At 37.6% G+C, this 18,884-nt stretch overlaps 1 protein-coding gene across 1 annotated transcript in view; it reads right to left on the minus strand.

The window, feature by feature from the left end:
* Creb5 (cAMP responsive element binding protein 5) overlaps positions 1 to 18,884 on the minus strand; it is a 443,969-nt gene that overhangs the window by 343,199 nt on the left and 81,886 nt on the right. Inside the window, exons 3-4 of the mRNA XM_069997230.1 lie at positions 15,453 to 15,546; positions 3,930 to 4,051 (exon numbers count right to left, since the gene is read on the minus strand). Of these exons, the coding sequence (XP_069853331.1) occupies positions 3,930 to 4,051; positions 15,453 to 15,546 (216 nt within the window). The remainder of the gene's footprint in view (positions 1 to 3,929; positions 4,052 to 15,452; positions 15,547 to 18,884) is intronic.

The following is an 18,884-nucleotide window of genomic DNA, read 5'->3' on the forward strand; positions in this document are numbered from 1 at the left end:
CAGAAAAGAGTTATCAGGGTTTACAGGTGGCCTGTGTAGAACAGAACAGAATTGTCTCCAATGATCAGCCACATGGACAAAGCAAGGATTAATTCTGTCTCCTCTTTCACAAAATTGTGTGGGCTAAACAGCATCTAGAAATGAAAAGGTAGAGAACAGGGCCTGCTGAATCTTCCCAATATTGTTGTATAAAAATACTTAGAAAGTTTATAACAAGCTATTGTTAACAAATTTTTCAGAAAAAGATATAATGTATCTTCCACTTTATGAAAATTTGCCAATGAACCAATGCAAGACTTTTATTAAAAGACTCAGAAACAAAAAAATCAGAAGAGTTAGAGGTAACAAATTAAAAGGAAATAATCACCTTAATGTGAAACAAAAGGAAAGGAGAGGAGAACTTTCCAGGATAAAAGGTATACATTGTGTAGGGACTTTACTTTCTTTCTTTTTCCCTCCCTCCCTCCTTCCCTCCCTCCCTCCCTCCCTCCCTCCCTCCTTCTCTTCCTTCCTTCCTTCCTTCCTTCCCCTTCTTCCCTCCCTCCCTCCCTCCCTCCCTCCCTCCCTCCCTCCCTCCCTTCCTTCCTTCCTTCCTTCCTTCCTTCTGTCCTTCCTTCCTTCTGTCCTTCCTTCCTTCTGTCCTTCCTTCCTTCTGTCCTTCCTTGTTTGTTTCAGTACTGGGGCTTGAATTCAGGTCCTGGACATTCTTAAGCTTTATCACTCAAGGTTACGCCCTATTACTTGAGCCATGTTTCCACTTCCAACCTTTTGCTGGTTAATTAGAGAAAAGAGTCAAGAGTCTCACAGACTTTTCTGCTATGACTTTGAACTATGATCCTCCAATCTCAGCCTACTGAGTAATTAAGATTATAGGTATGAGCTATTGGCAACCGGCCTTTGTGTCTTTTTTTAATGCAGTAAAAAAAAAATTAGAAGCTTGGGTGGCAATGCACCACGGAAATGGCAGATGGAGAATGCCTAGGAGGTGGGTTAAAGGATATTGTCAGATTGGGAAAAATTGCTTCTGTTCATCATCATCATCTTGCTCTGTGGCTTATAAAGAATTGCTAGGGAGGAAGCCACCAACACAAGGGACTGTGCTACTGGATGAGTCACTGTGCTCTAGGCCTTAAGAAGACATCCCCTCATGTAGCAATGGCAGGATTTGGCCCCTCTGGTTTAAGCAAGTCAGAGGAAGAGCAAGCCTCAGCTCACAGAGGATATGAGCTTGAGAATGAGACTGTGGTATCCTGAGGCCAGGTTACATCCACAGGGGAGGCTAGCTACAGGCACCCCCACCCACAGATTTGCCCTAAAATCATCTCATGACTGTGAGTACCATTTAAAATAGTGAGAGCATATGGTGGTACAACTTCAAGAGTCTATGTTCTCAATGTGGCTTGACTCATTATTTTAATTTTTTTTAATTTAATGATTGCACTTCTCAACCCACAAGGAATCTAAAGCAACTCGTGAAACACACATAACATGAAAATTGTTTGGAAAATAAAAGGAGCAGAATAACATGAAAATTGTTTGGAAAATAAAAGGAGCAGATAAATATAAACTAGAACTGAAAGTCTAACACATGAAGGAAGTAAAATATTGCTCAACATCGTATTCAAAAAAGCTTCTCAAAGTTAAGTGGTAAACTTGGATTTTTGTTAACCTAGCAGTCAAAGTAAAAAAAGAGAAACAGAACCAGTTACATGATTCTCATGGTCATGAGGAGAAAATATTTCAGATCCTCAAGGGAAGCAAACCATTTCCTGGAATTCAGATTTGCAAGAATTCCTCACAGGGGCTTCATATAAGAAACCATGAATAATGAGATAGAGAAGATTTAAACCCACACTCCTACTACGGGCTTCCTGAAACTGTTCTTGGTGAAATGTCTTTAGGAAATCAAGGGCATACACTCAAGACTATTCTATTAGAAATGAAGACAACGTGGACCACATACACATCTACGTCAGTTTAAGAAGCCAAATTGGTTTCAAGAAATGAATGAACTTGATCCTTCATTCATCTACATATGCAAATCCACCAAGAGAATTAAATTTATCTCTCAACTAGAGTAAAATTTCTAGATAAAACATCCTGACCTTTTGCCTATTTTCATGGATTTTTGTCTATTCTCATTCAAATGAAATATAGAATTGCATCTTTTATTTTTATTAAGCTAATTTTTAAAGTGCTCAAAACTTCCTTATTAGCCTGCCAAAGATTGATTGCTATCTATGCAAGTGTTTCTTTACAAGGGGAAAAGGCACTACACATCAGTTTTCAGGGTGAGAAGGAAGGTCATATATAAATGAGAAATTATTCACAAATAAATAAAGTAAGTTGATTTAGATTTTGAACTTCTGTTGTAAGAGTCCTCTATCTTTTGCAATTTTTTTTACCCTAAAGCAACAGAGATTGAATATGACAGAAGCCTCAGACTATCAGCATGTGAGAATGTGACAAGAAAAATCTGGCAGTCGAGGATTACTGTAATTTCATGTAGATAAAGACTCAAAGGCTTTGAAACACTTGGGGAAATAGCAGATCCTTTTAAAATTTTTTCTCCGGATGGAACAGCTGGAGCTTCCGAATCCATTCCTACATAGCTCAACCTTCTTTTCAATCATCTTTTACATTTGAAGTTTCTGTTCATGGACTGTATCTAATTTGTTTAGCACACTGTGGGCATTCAGGCAAAGGAGAAGAAAGATAATAAAAAGCATCTTTGCCCCAATTAGTTTGAGCCCCATCTCCTCTCTTCAATTCCGTAAACTGATGTTAAAATTCTAATCCAACATGCTGACAAAAAAAACCCAAATATATTTCACAAAGCAAATTTCTTACATTTATAAGAATAAATGATCCACTCTAGTAGCTAATTCATTTGTCTTTCCAACAACAGATGTTCAACAATCTTCCCAGGTAATATGAACAGGTGAACAGGAAGTAATTATATGTCTGGCAGAGAACAGCCCGGAAAGATTATGGAAAACAGACACTTAAAACCTGAGTCAGAATCAGAGGAAAGCCCCTCTCCTACACAATTGTACTTGCCTGTTCCCTCACCTTTAACTCTTGTCTCCTGTACTCCTCACCCAGGTAAGGCTTACTGCTAAATAATTAGCAAAGGTAAACAACTGGTTGGGAATAGAAATAATCAATGGACTTTTCTGACATAGCTTTAAGAATCAGATAACTTTTTGAGGGACGAGCTTGGATTTCATGCTTCAAATACTATTCCTACCATGACTTATCCAAGCTTTGGGTGCTATTACAATCAGGGAACCATCATTTTCTAGAAAACACTAGGTGAACATTCACAAATAGATAAAATATTATTTCAGTCAGCATGGTGTTGCACACCTATAATCCCAGCACTCAAGAGGTGGAGAGAGGAGGATCTTGAATTCTAGGTCTGCTAGAATAGTGAGAGCAAACAAACAAAAATACCCTATAGAATAAAGTAAAATTAGAAGGGCTAACATGTGCATTCCCCCAACTCAGAAAAAAAAAATACAGGCAATAAATAACAGCTGCCATTGTTGAATAACAGCTGCCATTTTTGAGTTTTTAACTCCCATTTTCTGCCTGGGAAGCAGGAAAATCTCTCCCAACCCCCACCTTCCATGGCTCTTAAGCCATCTAGTCAGAGCCCACCTTTTCACTTAATGGTGTATTTTCCTTCTCACTATTAAACTAGTCACCTTGCCACTTTTTTAAAAAAATGGTGGAGAGCTAAGAATGTTGCTCAGTGGTAGAGGGTTTGCCTAACATGTACACTGCTCTGGGTTCGATTGCCAGCATCACAAAATTAACTAATTAATTCAATGAAATACTCAAGGCAGTCTGCCATGCCACACCATGTGTGGAAGTTTTCAGTGTTCAGGAGACACTGGTTCAAATGTCCTTCTGCAGAAACCTACCCGCTTGCTGCTTTCCTCTTCCTGAGCTTTCCTGAACTCATGCTGGAAGGAACAGTCCAGTTCACTGAAAAGGCCCACCTCCTCGCAGTTCTTCAGGAATCTCGTTGGGGTCGGAGTCTGATCTGAAAACAGAGGCCCAGGGATCAAAATGTCACTCTAAAGCCAGTGGGAAGCATACTCTAACTCCATTCATACCCCCTTTCCCCTTAGCAGCATGTCTACAAGCCCCCCACACCACATTCCCCCAGCCTTTATATAAAATGACCACGTACAAGAAATCGATTCCCAAGCAGGCAAATCATGGAAAGCACCAAGTATGGGAGGATTTTCCACCACTCCCTCTAGTCAACTGCAGGAACTATTGCCCTCCATTTGTCTAGAGGCCATCATTTCAACACACACTGCAATGTGTAGAAGAGCATTCTTGTTTTATTGGGTGGAGGGGTTATCTTTTACTAGAAAAGAAACTGATTTAGATAAAATCAGACCAAAAAGAAATCTTCTGTGCCAACGTTTGGCCTGACTTCAGGGGGCTAGGAAGAATAAAACACCTTAAAAATTTGGACAGCAAGCAAAAAGAAACAAATATATTAAGTCGCTTTTCTTAATGGAGAAAGAAAAAATATCAGCAATTCTATCTCATTCTGAGAATCCTAGGATGATGTGTTCCAAGTCAAACACATTCAGCTTCCATCCTTTAAAAATATCATTATTAATTTTATTTTCCTTTGCCATTGCCAAAAGAATGTTCTGAGAATACTCTTTAAAAGGAAAAGCATTTCTTTCATACTCTGGGCTTTCTAGAGTGCTTACTACTTTGAAAATTGGAGGATGCCAAGCCCTGATTTATGGCATACCATTGATGCAGGATTAGAAGTTGATAAAATATTTTCACACACAAGTCTCTGAAATCTAATCTCAGAAGACTCTAGAAGGCAAACCCCTTTTCAATTGTTATGGACAGTCATCTTCTTTGGCAAAGGTATTATCAAGTTAACATGAATAACACTGGGTAAATTGTCTTTTCAAGCAGAAGACAGAAGAAAAAGAAAAGACCATGGAGAGAAAACTAGCCACTATGTTATTTCATACTATTTATTCATTTTATTTGTTTATTTATTAACCTATTAATTTTCAAATGAGGAAATTTAAGGCCCAGTGAGATTTAAGGTCTTATTCCAAGGTCTCCCACATAGGATTATAAGCAAAGAATCAGTGCTCTTCCCAAGGGAGGGGAAGAGCATATCTGTACATACCTGTACATACACACCCATATCTGTACATACACTATGGGCTCTTTATGGTATTTGGCCCGCTGGAGCTCTGCTCAGTACTCTGATCTCTTTCTGCACAGCTCTCTAAGCTGTCATCCCATAAATGAGTAAAATGAATTTTCCAGTCTTACAAACCATCAATTTCTGTATTACAAGAAGTTGAATTTGGTTTACTTTTCTAAGTTATGCAGCAATGTTATTTCAGAGTTAAGTCAGTAAATATCCACTAAGATTCAAAAACATTTTAATATCTGTGAAGCAGAAATTGGCTGGATAACAACCAGTATGAGAGGCAATGTACCACCATTCCCAACAGGAAAGGGACATTAAGCATCAAATGGCTGGCTTGGGTTCTAGGGCAGCAAAGTCCCTTTCATCTCCATTCTTAGCCTAATCTCCAAGATGCTGAGATCTCTTTGTAGACTACAGAAAGCCTACTGTAGATAATCATACATTGAGCATTGTTTGTAAAAGATATGTGAAAATTTGAGCTTTATTGCAAATGATTTCATTAACTTATGATGAACAGACATATGGCTGTTTATCATATGGCTATGTATAGATGAATACACAGATATGTCTACATACACATATAGTAGTTTATAAAAGATGATATATTTTATGTAAGACCTCATAGATTACATATATGCTTCTTGCATGTAATTTTCATGTTTCTGTGAGGTAAAGAGGTAGACATTATTTTAGAAACAGAAATAAGCTTCCTTGCAAAAAGTCATGCAATTTGTAAGTATATCACTACTACCAAGCCATCTTTTACCATCAGACATGATTCTTTTCCATCTAATTCCAGTGCTATCACATCTACCTTCTCAGGTCCAAAAGGCTCTGGGGTGTGTGTGTGTGTGTGTGTGTGTGTGTGTGTGTGTGTGTGTGTGTGTGTGTGTGTGTGTGTGTGTGTGTGTGTGTGTGTGTGTGTGTAAAAGACAATTTTGACAATCTAGAAATATATATTTGCAAATAGCATGATTTGAGGAAAAATAAATACTTTCTCTGGACTTTATATTTATCTTTCAGGTAAATGTGTAAAATTTTAGGATTCTGTAAATTCTAAAAATCATCACCATAACATCTATGCCACTGCTCTGTGGTCAGAGAAATATATCACTTTTTAAAGGATAGTCAAATGAGAACATCAAAAACAGCTAGAACTTGTAAGACCAAAAGGCTTATGAGACCAGTAAGGACTCAATATAAGATAAGAGGTTTTACTGAATAGATTGTATAAATAGACAATCTATTAGGGTAGAAATAGAAAAGTGTATATGTGTGTATGGTTCTTCTGTTTCTTGACATCAGTAGGACTTTTTAGTCTGTCAAGTTTTAATTTTTCCTTATTTCTTTGTTTGACCTTGAGCATTGAAGGCCATGGTTCAAGGTGTAGAGAAAGGCCCATGAAATCCTTGAACTCTTACAGGAGCCATGAGATGTTCCATGATCTCAAAAGTAGGTTGCACAGAAACATGAAACTCCAAGCCACGCTGAGAGGTTTAACTCATCTACTATAAAACAGATTGATCTCCAGATACCAGCACACACCTACATACACTACCAAGGGAGGTGGGAGGGGAGTAGAAAGAGCAGAGCTGAGGATGACAGTGCCATCTTGGGCTTCTTCAGCAATAGGAACAAGGTCAGGAAACAAGTAGAGCTGTGGGCAGCAAAGACAGCTGCTTCCCTCCACCCCCAGATCAGGAGGTCCAGAAGGTAGCCTTAAAGTTGTTATTTTCACCTGAGCACAAAGATTTTATGATTATTACTTTTCCTTACTGTAGATATAGCTAAAGAAATTTAAATGAGGTATCTAAAGTCCACATTTGGAATATGCAAGGCATGCTGTTCCTAAGTTTTAATTCACCACTTTTTGTGTGCGAATGACCCCATTCTTTACAGTTACAACAGGGACCAGAAAAAGGAGGCTTAACTTTTGTTTTAATATTTACTAGAAAATCAATATAGGGTCTCCAGTCATTTTTTTAAATCTTACATAGTCCACTTTCAAGTAAGCCAGAAAATGTGCAAATGAATGCACAAAAGAAGCACAGCTAAATCTATCAGCTACTTAACCCCCACATGGCAGAATTATGAATGCCTTTGTCAAATAATTGTTACTGATCAAATTAGACCTGACGTTAGTGGGTAAAAACATAGCCATAGTCAAAATGATGATAAGGGACTTACTTAGATCTAAGAGCATACATCAGTCAGCTATGGCACTAGCAGTTTCTATATCTTGAATAAGCATGAATGGTGTGCTCATTTGGCAGATAAATAAAACCTAAGGCTTTGTACTCCAAGGATTTGTAGGAGCTAGTTCCTTTTACTTTTCTTTTTTTCTTTTCTTTTTTCCTCTTTTTCTTTCCTCTCCCCCCTTCCTTCCTCCCCCCTCCCTCTCTCATGCATTAATCCATAAGCCCAGACACTCTCCCTTAGCTTTATCACCCAAGGCTCATATTCTACCACTGAGCTATAGCTCCATTTCTGGTTTTTTACTGCTTAATTTGTATTAATAATCTCTGGAACTTTCATGCCTAGGCTGGCTTCCAACTGTGATCCTCAGTTCTCAGCCTCCAGAGTAGCTAGAATTACAGGCATGAGCCATGGACACGAGTGTTCCTGACAGGAACTATTTTCAATAGGAGCCCTGAGCTGAGATGATTGTCTGTTTTACAATCACCTTTTCTCAATACTTTCACTTTAGTGAGGAACAAGTGAATGAATCTACAAGTTAATACACTTTTCATTTGAACTTCATCTGAGTACAAAATTTTTATGATTATTACTTTTCTACTCTGAATTATTGCTATATAAACACCCTCTAGCAAAGAGCTTTCAAAAAGCACACAGGATTCCTCAGAGACCAAACACCTGGGACAAATGCAAGCAGGAAATCTCATCTACTTCTTTCCCTGTTGCATGGGTCCTAAGGGAGTTTTTCACCAATCAGTCAAGAAAGATGTTTATCATGAGAAAGAGAATGAGATCCTGTCATTTGCTACAACTAGGGTAACCTAGAGAACAGTATGCTAAGTTAGACACAGGAAGACAAATACTGTATGTTCTCACTTATTTGTGGAAGCTTAAAAAGTCATACAAGTAGAAAATGGAATAGTGGTTTCCAGAGGCTGGGAAGGATGGGAAAAGAGGAGCAGAAAGAGAATGCTTAATTAGATAAAAGGCACAGCTGGATAAGAGAAATGTCTTAACATCCTGTATAGCACAGAAAGAGCACTATGTGTGATAATGATTGAGTGTCTCAAAACAGCTGGTAGAAAGGATTCTGAATGTTTCCAACACAAAGAATGGATAAATGTTCAAATCAATGGATATGACAGTTCATCTAATCTGATCATTCCATATTGTACATATGTACTGAAATGTAACCTTGTAGTATAATTACTATACCTAGATAAATTTAAAGTTAAAATTTAAAAGCTCGACACTCAAAGGGATAAAATATTTCTTTGCAAACTATTTCATAGTGCCTAGTTCTCCTGGCTGGATCTACTTGCTAAGGAAAAGCATTCTCTTCGGGAAATCACTATGCCCTGATACAGCACTTGTCATGTTAACACCCTATTTGTGTAGTTGGTAGAAAGTATGGACACCACGAACTTGCCGCTACAATTTAGGAATCACCATCAGTGATATGATAGGAAATTCTGAGCACATTACCAAGGGAACAGACAATGAACGTATTACCTTTGAAAGTGACTCTCAAAGATTCCTATCAATTCATAGACTGTCCATAAGCTTCTTGAGCCCCAACCACTATGATTATTGCAAAGTAAAACTAAGTGGCAAGCACAAAGCTACATTCCTACATTCTGAAGCCTGATTCTTCTTTTTAAAAAATGTTTATTCCACTCCATATTTAATAAAAATTGCTACCTTATTTAGTTCAAAAGATGCACCTGAGTTATATGTCATTTATATTTCATTTCCTTCAATGAGAAAGAAAGACAGAAAGACAGAAAGAAAGACAGAAAGAAAGACAGAAAGAAAGAAAGAAAGAAAGAAAGAAAGAAAGAAAGAAAGAAAGAAAGAAAGAAAGAAAGAAAGAAAGAAAGAAAGATGCCAAGTCAACAATTTCAAAAAATAGTAAGGAAAAGGAAGGCATTGTATACCAGAGAAGAGATGTTAACTTTTAAGCAAATATCTTTTCTTTATGTCTTATACAACCAAATGTGGAAACACTAAAACAACTACAAAAAGTAATTTTAAATCACTTGCCATTAACCTGATTTAAAGATAAACTCATTAACACATACCAGCTATAATGAAGGATAGTTTGAATTCATGACCATTTTGATGACCTGTTTGTGTTATTGAGATTTGAACTCAGGGCTTCACACTTGCAGGTCTTGCTTGCTCAGATGGCACTTAATCAATTATCACTCTATCCTCCAGCTTTTTGATAATTATTTTGTAGATAGAATCTCACAGAGTACCTGGCCAAACTTTAAACTGAACTTCCAGATCTTAGCCTCCTGAGTAGCTAGGATTATAGGCATAAGTCATTGTTACCTGACTATAAATGAATCTTAAGATACACAATCTTTTATTAGAGTAATAATGAGTAACAACTACAAAACTGAATGGAATTTTAGAAATGTTTATTTTCAATAAATATACCTTTTATTGGATGTGACTATTCAATAAGAGCAATAGAATCTCTCAGTAATACTGACATTACAATTTCTGCCTCCATCCCAAGAGACAGTGCTGCCATGGGTAAAACATGGTGAATCTAGTTCTTAAGCAATATCTACAGGACTTGGGACAAACTGTTCTTTGGATCATGATTCTTCATATGAAAAAAGTAAAGAGGATTAAATGGTGTAATGTATATGCAACATAGGACAGAGTGGTAGCTATTACTATTATTGTACTGCCCCCTGGTGCAAGCCATCTCCACCACCCCATGTTCCATAAAAGTCCAATTAATGTACATACTCAGAAATATTATAGACCTTTACTGTCAATGAAAATGTCCACACATGTGGTAAGTGCATGCATGGTTTAAATATTTATTAGCTCCAACCGATTTGTAAATAGCCCAGATCATGCTAAGAAGAATATGGAGCAAGGTGTGCCTCTTCCCTCTCACTTTCCCCTCAAAATACCACTGAGTAGAGTTCATGGTAAAGTTTGTACCAAAGGGCTGCCAACAATGCATTTGGGTTGTTCAAGAGATCAGGGTTAGCCTCTTGTAGCAAATGAACCATAAATCATGTTCTTCTCTGGGCACAGAATTAGGTTTAGATCCCAGAACTGGAGATGGACCATGATTCTAGACTTAATCGAGAAAACTGTGTGGCTGATGAAGGACTGTATCTTTATTTACATCAGAAGGTGGGAGCTAAGAATCTGAAAAGAAATGTGGGAGGAGGAAGTTGATCCCTCCCATCCCTCTCGTTCCTCTGCTGTGTGTCAACTCAAGACACAGCCAGCGATGCCACATCCGGCCCTGCAGTCTTACCATGCCCAGTCCCCACCATGCTCAAAAGTCAAAAAGAAAGGACTCCTGAGCCCATAGTGCACACAGTCAGGTCATGACACAGATGCTGAGGCTATTCCACTGGCCTTCCTTAGGTGACTTCTTGGGCACTTGAAGTCCCATTCTCAAGCTTTGTCTTCGCAGCACTTCTCACTAAGGATTCTTTCTAAGCTTGCTTTGCTTGATTATTGTGCAGTGTATTGTCTCTCATCCTCCACACCCCATTGCAGGGTGGCAAGTTTCATAAGAAGTAGGGCCTCGTGTTCTTCATCAATGCCACACACCCAGAAACTAGCACATTTTTGCAGGCCCACAATAAATGCAGACTGAATGTAGAGAGTGGAGATGGGGGTGGCTCCAGCCCCTCTTCCCATGCCTAAACTGGATATACCCTAATTATATAGTAGTGGGATTACGAGGTATTTGAAGACCTGATCCCATGGATATCTCTCCTCAGGACTACCCACTTAAGATGAGGACCTTTCATGTGTAGCAAAATCTATCATCTTCCGGGTAACACACAACACATACACACACACACACACACACACACACACACACACACACACACACACATATACAGAAAGAGAGAGAGAGAGAGAGAGAGAGAGAGAGAGAGAGAGAGAGAGAGAGAGAGAGAGAGAAGAAAGACTAAACTTGGTATCCCAAGATTTAGGGCTGAGAAGAAGGAAAAATGAAGAGGCTATGTGCTCCAGTTGAGCGCCCACCACTACCACTGACATTCTCATAGAGTATTTGCTTTTCTAGCTATCAATACAGATGCACTTTGACACTTTGTGGTTCTCATTCTATCCATTTTGTTTTTTTGAATAAAACCTGAGGGCACTATCAAAAAGAAAAAAAGGTAGGATAGAAATGTGTTTAACAAGGAAAAACTTTATAAATTATACCATTAAAATAAATCCAAGTACCAGCTTCTTCACATCTCTACTGAAATACCGTGTGTGTGTGTGTGTGTGTGTGTGTGTGTGTGTGTGTGTGTGTGTGTGTGTGTGTGTGTGTGTGTGTGTGCGCTGGTCCTGAGACTGGAACTCAGGGCTTGGGCACTGTTTCTGATCTTTCATGCTCAAGATTAGTGTTCTATCACTTGAACCACGGCTCCACTTTCTTGGTATTTATAATTAGAGAAAGAGTCTCACAGATTTTCCTGCCCAAGCTGGCTTTGAACATGATCCTCAGATCATAGCCTTCTGCGTAAATAAGATTATAGGCCTGAGTCACTGTCACCCAGCGTAACCAAGATTTTTAAATTGGATCTGTGTTATATACTAGGCTAGGAAGTTTACAGTTTGTAAATGGAAGTATATTATCCTCTTTAGATTCTCATTTCAGACTTGACACTTAAAAGCTTCTATACCATACATTCTGTCACCATGAAGGACAGAAGGTGAAGGAGAGAAGAGAGGAAATAGTCTTGACCATCATCCTCACATAAGAATGAAGAGCCAAGGCAAACAAGGGTTGCACTGATACTCCAAACCCAAGAGTACCATCCCATCCGTTTCTCCGGGAAATCAGACCCAGTTTAGTAAAACATCAAGACTCATCTCTTCTACCCGATTGCTAGCATCTGTCTAGGATCAGTTATAGTCAACTTGCAGTTATAAACTCTACCCAACCTAAATAAAATAGACCTTACAGCAAAGCTGAGAAAATGTTCTGTGTATTAAAATCCTTTAGAAACTTTCAGGGAGGGCAGTGCTAGTGTAGGAACCTAGGGCCTAGTGCTCATTAGGTTACATCCCCAATACTGTTACCCTTTGAAGTACATGTAACATCTTAACCCCTTTCCTAATTGCAATATGTGTAAACTAATGAAGGAGAAAGTAACATTCCAAAATGAAGGTTAACCTAAAGTTAATTATGTAAACGCTTACCATTCAATTCATCTCACAATGCATTTTTGTTTGAATATATCACATAAAAAATGATCCAAGAAGAAATTAAAGAGTTTTTATCTGATGCTTATTTACAATTTGATTTGTTCTCATTTTAAATGTTATTTTTATATTTCTTTTCATTTTTGTGCTGGTATTGGGGCCTGAACTCAGAGCCTCCTCACATTTTTTGATAAGCTTTTGGACTCCAGGCTGATCCTCTACCACTTGAGAAACACCTACTCTTCTGCTTTTTGCTACTTAATTGATGTAAGAGTCTCTCAGAATTGTCTTACACAATGGCTTTGAACTACAATCTTTATATCTGTCTCCAGAGTAACTAGGCCTGACTCTACTTTTATCTTTCACTTATGCAAAATTACTTATCACAAAATAAGATCATATGATAAAATTTCATTTATGACAAAATAGACTACAAAATAGGCTTAAAATATGTAATACTATATGAACATGGTAATAAAGGTAGATTCTCAAGCTTTTGATAAATTCAAATTTTAATGAATCTAGATATAAACAAGTAAAATATTCAAATTTGTATTCATAATAAAAATGCTAACACTATCATTATAAACAAAGAGATTTGATATAAATAAATATTTCGCTGTTTCCTAGGGGAAAACAGCAAAGTAAAAATATGCAACAGATAATCTATTATAACTCAATGTGAGCAAGTCTGGCATATTATATATCATGGAATGGAAATCTCTAAGTGCAAAGAAATGGCCTGGTCTGGACACTTGTGCATGTCTTCCAGCAAGAAAACCCTGTGAGACCAGAGAATATGCAAGGAGAGTAGCAAGTTTCAAAACACAGCATTTAATTTCACTGAGAGTATTAAGTGGCACATAACAACTTCAGCATAACACATGAGAAAGCAAGAAAACACACCACTGTATTATTCATACCGTGTTCCTTGCATTTATTTCTCTTTTTGCTTTGTCATTCCAAACCCCACATTACTTTTCTCTTAATAATTCCAGCTCGCCTTGCCAATGATTGGCAACAACAGCCACACATTAATAAGGATCCAATAAAAATAATTAAAGTGAAAGTGATGCTGTGGTTCAAGTACTAGAGGGCTTTCCCTGAGTTCTGCAGCACCCAGGCCCAGAGTTCAAGCCCCACGACCCACAAAAAAATAAGATTAGTAAAAACAATTAAAGGAGAATCATAAAAATTCTACTTTTAACTAGCAAAAAAAAGAGTGGTCCACTTCACTATTATTAGCTAGCAAAAAAAAAGAGTGGTCCACTTCACTATTAAATCTCTTTAGTTGCTTTTGTTCCCCCAGAACTTCAACTGGGACTCTCAAAGAACCAGTCTAGCAGTCATCCTAGAAGATTCACTACTCTGCTACCCACCAGCAATAGCCTACACACTTGCCACTCTCAAACACTTATCTCTGGCTCCCCAACCACCAGACAGCCAATTTTTGGAATCAAACTTGGGGAAAAATAAAGAACTTGTGGGCTTAAATATTGAGAGTTACAAAGCCTATGGCCTTGTGATTTGCATATATGTACATTGCCATGATGCTACTCTATGGAGTTCAATAAACTATCAAGGCAAAAGGATAAGAACTCTTCTAGGCTTCTATAACTCACAGATTTGTACTTGTGTATCTCCTTAAAGGTCTTAGGGACAGTCAAGTCAGCCTCTGACAAGCCAGTTTATTCATTTTAATTCAAAACAAACAGGAGCTGAGAGAAGAGGCAGGTGGTGGTGATCAGAGAAGTGATCAGCTGGTTTGAACCAGAGTTTTCCCCATCACAGAGTGTCTGTGTGAACAAGTTCCTGGTGCACTTAGGAAGCTACAATAGTATGTGCTCATGCTTCTGATCTGGAACAACCAGATACAGTAGCTGAGTATACTTCAATCAGGACTGAGGATCAAGGACCCTCTGCTGGGTTAGCTGTTCCCATTCTTTGGGTCCTTCATGGCAACTCTTAGAGGATTTTCCAACAGTCATGATCAGACAATACCTGGAAATTTTAAGTGCTAAATGGTCAAACAAGACATGCCTGCCAGAGCAGCGGATTTCTCTTCTGCTATCAACAAAAACATGTTCATGGGTGTGTCATCTCGTTCAGGATGCCAAGGAGACACACATTAGTCCAAATATTTCTATCCCAAGAAGGGTCATCAGGAATGATCCAGCTACCTCACACAGGTTTATGAGACACACTCTGACATTCTTTCCTCATTCTTTCCTTGGATCTTTATGATAAGCCTGTGAAACAGGGTAGAAAGCTACTGTCATTTCCTTTTAATCGGGAAAATGAGGCTCAGAAAGGTTCAATTTTCCCATTTCCACTTAGTCTCTCACTTATGCAGTAGTTACTTAAGGAAAACTTCCTTGATTATTTCAGGCTAGAAGCAGAGCCTCTTCCACTGAGGCTACACCTCATTTGTCCCTTGTACAATGCATTTGACACACGTCGTGTATGAGCCTTTATTTTAGCTAAGTCTTCACATGCAAGCTCTTAGGACAAGAGACATATTAATTTCCCATGGCACTCACAATAGCTTAGTGTATGTTACAGATACTTGATTAGTATATGTTGTCTGAGTGATTACAGAACACTTTTTAATAATATGGATCCAAATTTCAATGTAATGAATAAAAAGGAGTTGCAGCTCTCCAATTATTTGGATATTCACTACACGGATTATATTTCTGCCACTCTTTAGACATGTATTTTTTCAAAGTGTAGAATTTGCCAGTGAGAATCAGCCCACCAACAGGAAAATAAGTATAGTGCATGGAACTGAGCTGATTACCCACAGCTTCTTTGCCTGATGTACCCTTACCTGATAACATATTGTCTGTTTTTATCGAGGGAAACTTCAAAGTCATTTCATGCTTGTGCCTATGAATCATCAGATGGTCCTCTGTTGGAAAGCGCTGTTGAACAAATAGAAAAGGAAAGGAGGGGAGAAAAAACATTCAGTTTTATACACATATTTGTCATTGTAGAGAAAAAGATTTATTTAGCTTTGCCAATATGACAGGCACACAAAAAAATCAAGTCTGAAAAAGTGGGAAGGCGTAACAATGTAAAGTTACATGCTGTTTTATGCAAGCAAATGGCTGTAATGTGCTTTTTAATTATATCCAAATATAGGCATCCATTTACCAAGAGGTTAACTACAGTAGAGAAGAACCTTCCCTAGTACTAACATAAGTTAGAGCACTTTGCATTCAATTATTCTCCAGCTCCTCTCACCTCTGGGGACTCCATAAAAGGCCTATAATTCTGTGTGTGTGTGTGTCTGTGTGTGTCTGTGTGTGTCTGTGTGTGTGTGTCTGTGTGTGTGTGTGTGTCTGTGTCTGTGTCTGTGTGTCTGTGTGTGTGTCTGTGTGTGCTGGTCCTGGGGCTTGACCTCAGGGCCTGGGTGCTGTCTCTGAGTTTTTGTGCTCAAGTCTAACACTCTACCACTTGAGCCACAGCTCTCTTTTCCACTTTTTGTAGGGCTTAGTTGGAGATAATTGTCTCACGGATTTTCCTACCCAGGCTGGCTCCAAACCACAATCCTCAGATCTCAGCTTCCTGAGTAACTAGAATTACAGGTGTTAGCCACTAGCACCCAGCTAAAGGCCCCAGCTAAAGATCCCCTAGATCTTAGGACCTATACTGATACCTTCTTAACAACTAGGGATTTTCATCTGAGAGACCTTGGATTTTGTGTTTAGCTAAAGGAGAAAATAGAAACAAGTGCATAAGCACTATCGAAGTTATCTAAATAGTAAATACACCAAAGATATACTATCTCTTAAAGCACCTGCCTAATGTTAGATATCTTTAAAAAATTAACAGCATTCAAATGAATGTTTTATGATCATAAAAATAATAATGGTAGAATAATAAAATCAAAATGTCCCCATCTTTCCATATATACACATATATGTATACATACATGCATGTGTCTATACATACATGTATATATACATGTGTATATGTTATATATATATTCAAAAACAAGAAAGTGGATTTAGATCTGAGAAGCACTGAAATTTTGCAAAATGGTGTGGAACTTTGCTCTAGTGGTTACTGTTTTACATAATAGTGTAAAATTAAGTTGAAGTCATGATAAGTATGCTAGACATTATCTATAGATTAACTGAAACTAAAAGAAATGCATGACATAGGAAAGAATGTTAATTCGTGTCAGACTTTGGCAAAGAATTATATACCATGCTTAACTATTTGGCACATATGTCTACAAATGTATACTGTGACCTTCATATAGTATGTTTCGGTTTGTGAAGACTTGGTCCACCAATTGTCCTCTTTTTATACATTATGCATATGATTTCGCAGTAACATAATGAATTATTTTTAAAATTCTGCACTCTGTCTAGAATGGTAAACCCATATTTGTTTTTCATTTCCAGATAATGTTAGGCTTGTGAAAAATATGACTCCCTGAACTATTTTGCTGTCTGACTTCTGGTCATATGCTGGGACTGAATTTTCTATTATGAATGTTCTAGCCACGGACCTAGCTCTGCCTCTGGGGTCTAGAGTGGAAGTGATGTCATCTAGAAGCATCTTATCATTGGCAGAAGACTTTCTATCATTCCCTTCCCCCATTTCATGGCACAGAATGGTGACTCACAATATTGGAAATAGTGACTCCTCAATTACCCTAAATCTCTGAAAGATGTTTAAGAGTATTTCATTGTATGTACCACAAAATTAAGGTGGGTCAAAGGGTATGAGAAGGCTGAAGGGGTGGTACTGACCAAGACACATTCTGTTCACAAACTGCTTTGGTATATAGGGTACCTTTTATGTCCACCGACTTTAAGATAATTTTAAGTATTTTTAAAAAAGGTTTATGAAGAGTTTCCTGTCAGTCTACAAAAGAACTGTATCCTTAGGTAACACAATGGGTTTTGGGGTTTTTTTTTAGCCATTGAAGCATTGGGGCAATTTGTTAAAGATCCTACCCTGACCCAACTCAGGTTGTTATGTTTGTAACAGAAATACAAGAGAAGACTTTATGTCAAAAAACTAACTTTACAACTTTGGCTGGGGGGGGGAGGGCGGGGAGGGAGATGGGAAGGGATGGGAAGGGGAAACAAAGGAAGAGGCAACAATGCTTGATAAGAAATGTATTCGGTGGGGGAGGGGTGGGAAGGGATGGGAAGGGGAAACAAAGGAGGAGGCTACAATGCTTGATAAGAAATGTACTCATTATCTTGCCCATGTAATATGTAACTCCTCTGTACAGTATTTTCACAATAAAAAAAAGAAAAAGCACTATTGAAAACTTGAAAAAAAAAGAAATGTACTCATTACCTTGCTCATGTAATTGTAACCACTCTATATGGTATTTTCACAATAAAAATAAAATAAAATAAATGAAAAGAAAATCAATTCTGCTAAACAGTTCTGAATCTTTGACAATTAAAAATAAGCTTTCAGAGCTCCCTAGTTTTTCAGGATAAACAATGTAAATTTGAATTAATCTTTTCTATACTATAGTAGAAATTTGTATTTATGGGGATGAAGGCTGAATCCTATGAAAGATTCTAAAAGTAGTTTTCAAATAATGTTACTTATTTACTTGTCATTTGTATCATCCACAAGAGAAAACAAAATTTGCAAAGCATGATAATTATTCCATATCATATAGAAGTCTGCTTTGTAGGACATACTGACTTATTTCTTTATTTTATTTTTTTGCTGTTAGTTCATCTATTCACTATATAGTGATTAGATAATACCATATAATGACAGTACCAACTATTTAACATGAGCACACATGACTTAGAAGTTAAATGTCTTCCTCTTTCTATCAATGTCTTAAAGTTTTTATTTTCAATAAAATAATACATATCTACATATATATATATATATATGTGTGTGTGTTTAGATAAGGTCTTAGTATGTAGCCCTTTCTGACTTCAAACTCATAAACTTCCTACCTCAGCCTCAGTGCCAGGACCAATATGTGCCTATCATACTGAATATTAACTATAACTACTTCCCAAATAATTATATAATGATTGTGGTTTTTTAATTAAGTAAGAAAATAGCTAATAACTGAAATGTACAGTCTACTACAGACATAGAATCAAAACATGGCTCAGGTCCAGGGCAAGGGAGGAGTAAAATTAACATAGGACTCTGGGGATTACAAAGAGTTAAGAGATGTGTGTAATACCCTACTTCTGAAATAAAGATCATGTCTAAAGGTTTGTAACTTTAAAAATCTCCCAGGCAACTCAGACCA

Source organism: Dipodomys merriami, unplaced genomic scaffold (genome assembly GCF_024711535.1).
Source record: "Dipodomys merriami isolate MVZ:Mamm:240054 unplaced genomic scaffold, mDipMer1.0.p SCAF_5, whole genome shotgun sequence".
Lineage (NCBI taxonomy): Eukaryota > Metazoa > Chordata > Mammalia > Rodentia > Heteromyidae > Dipodomys > Dipodomys merriami.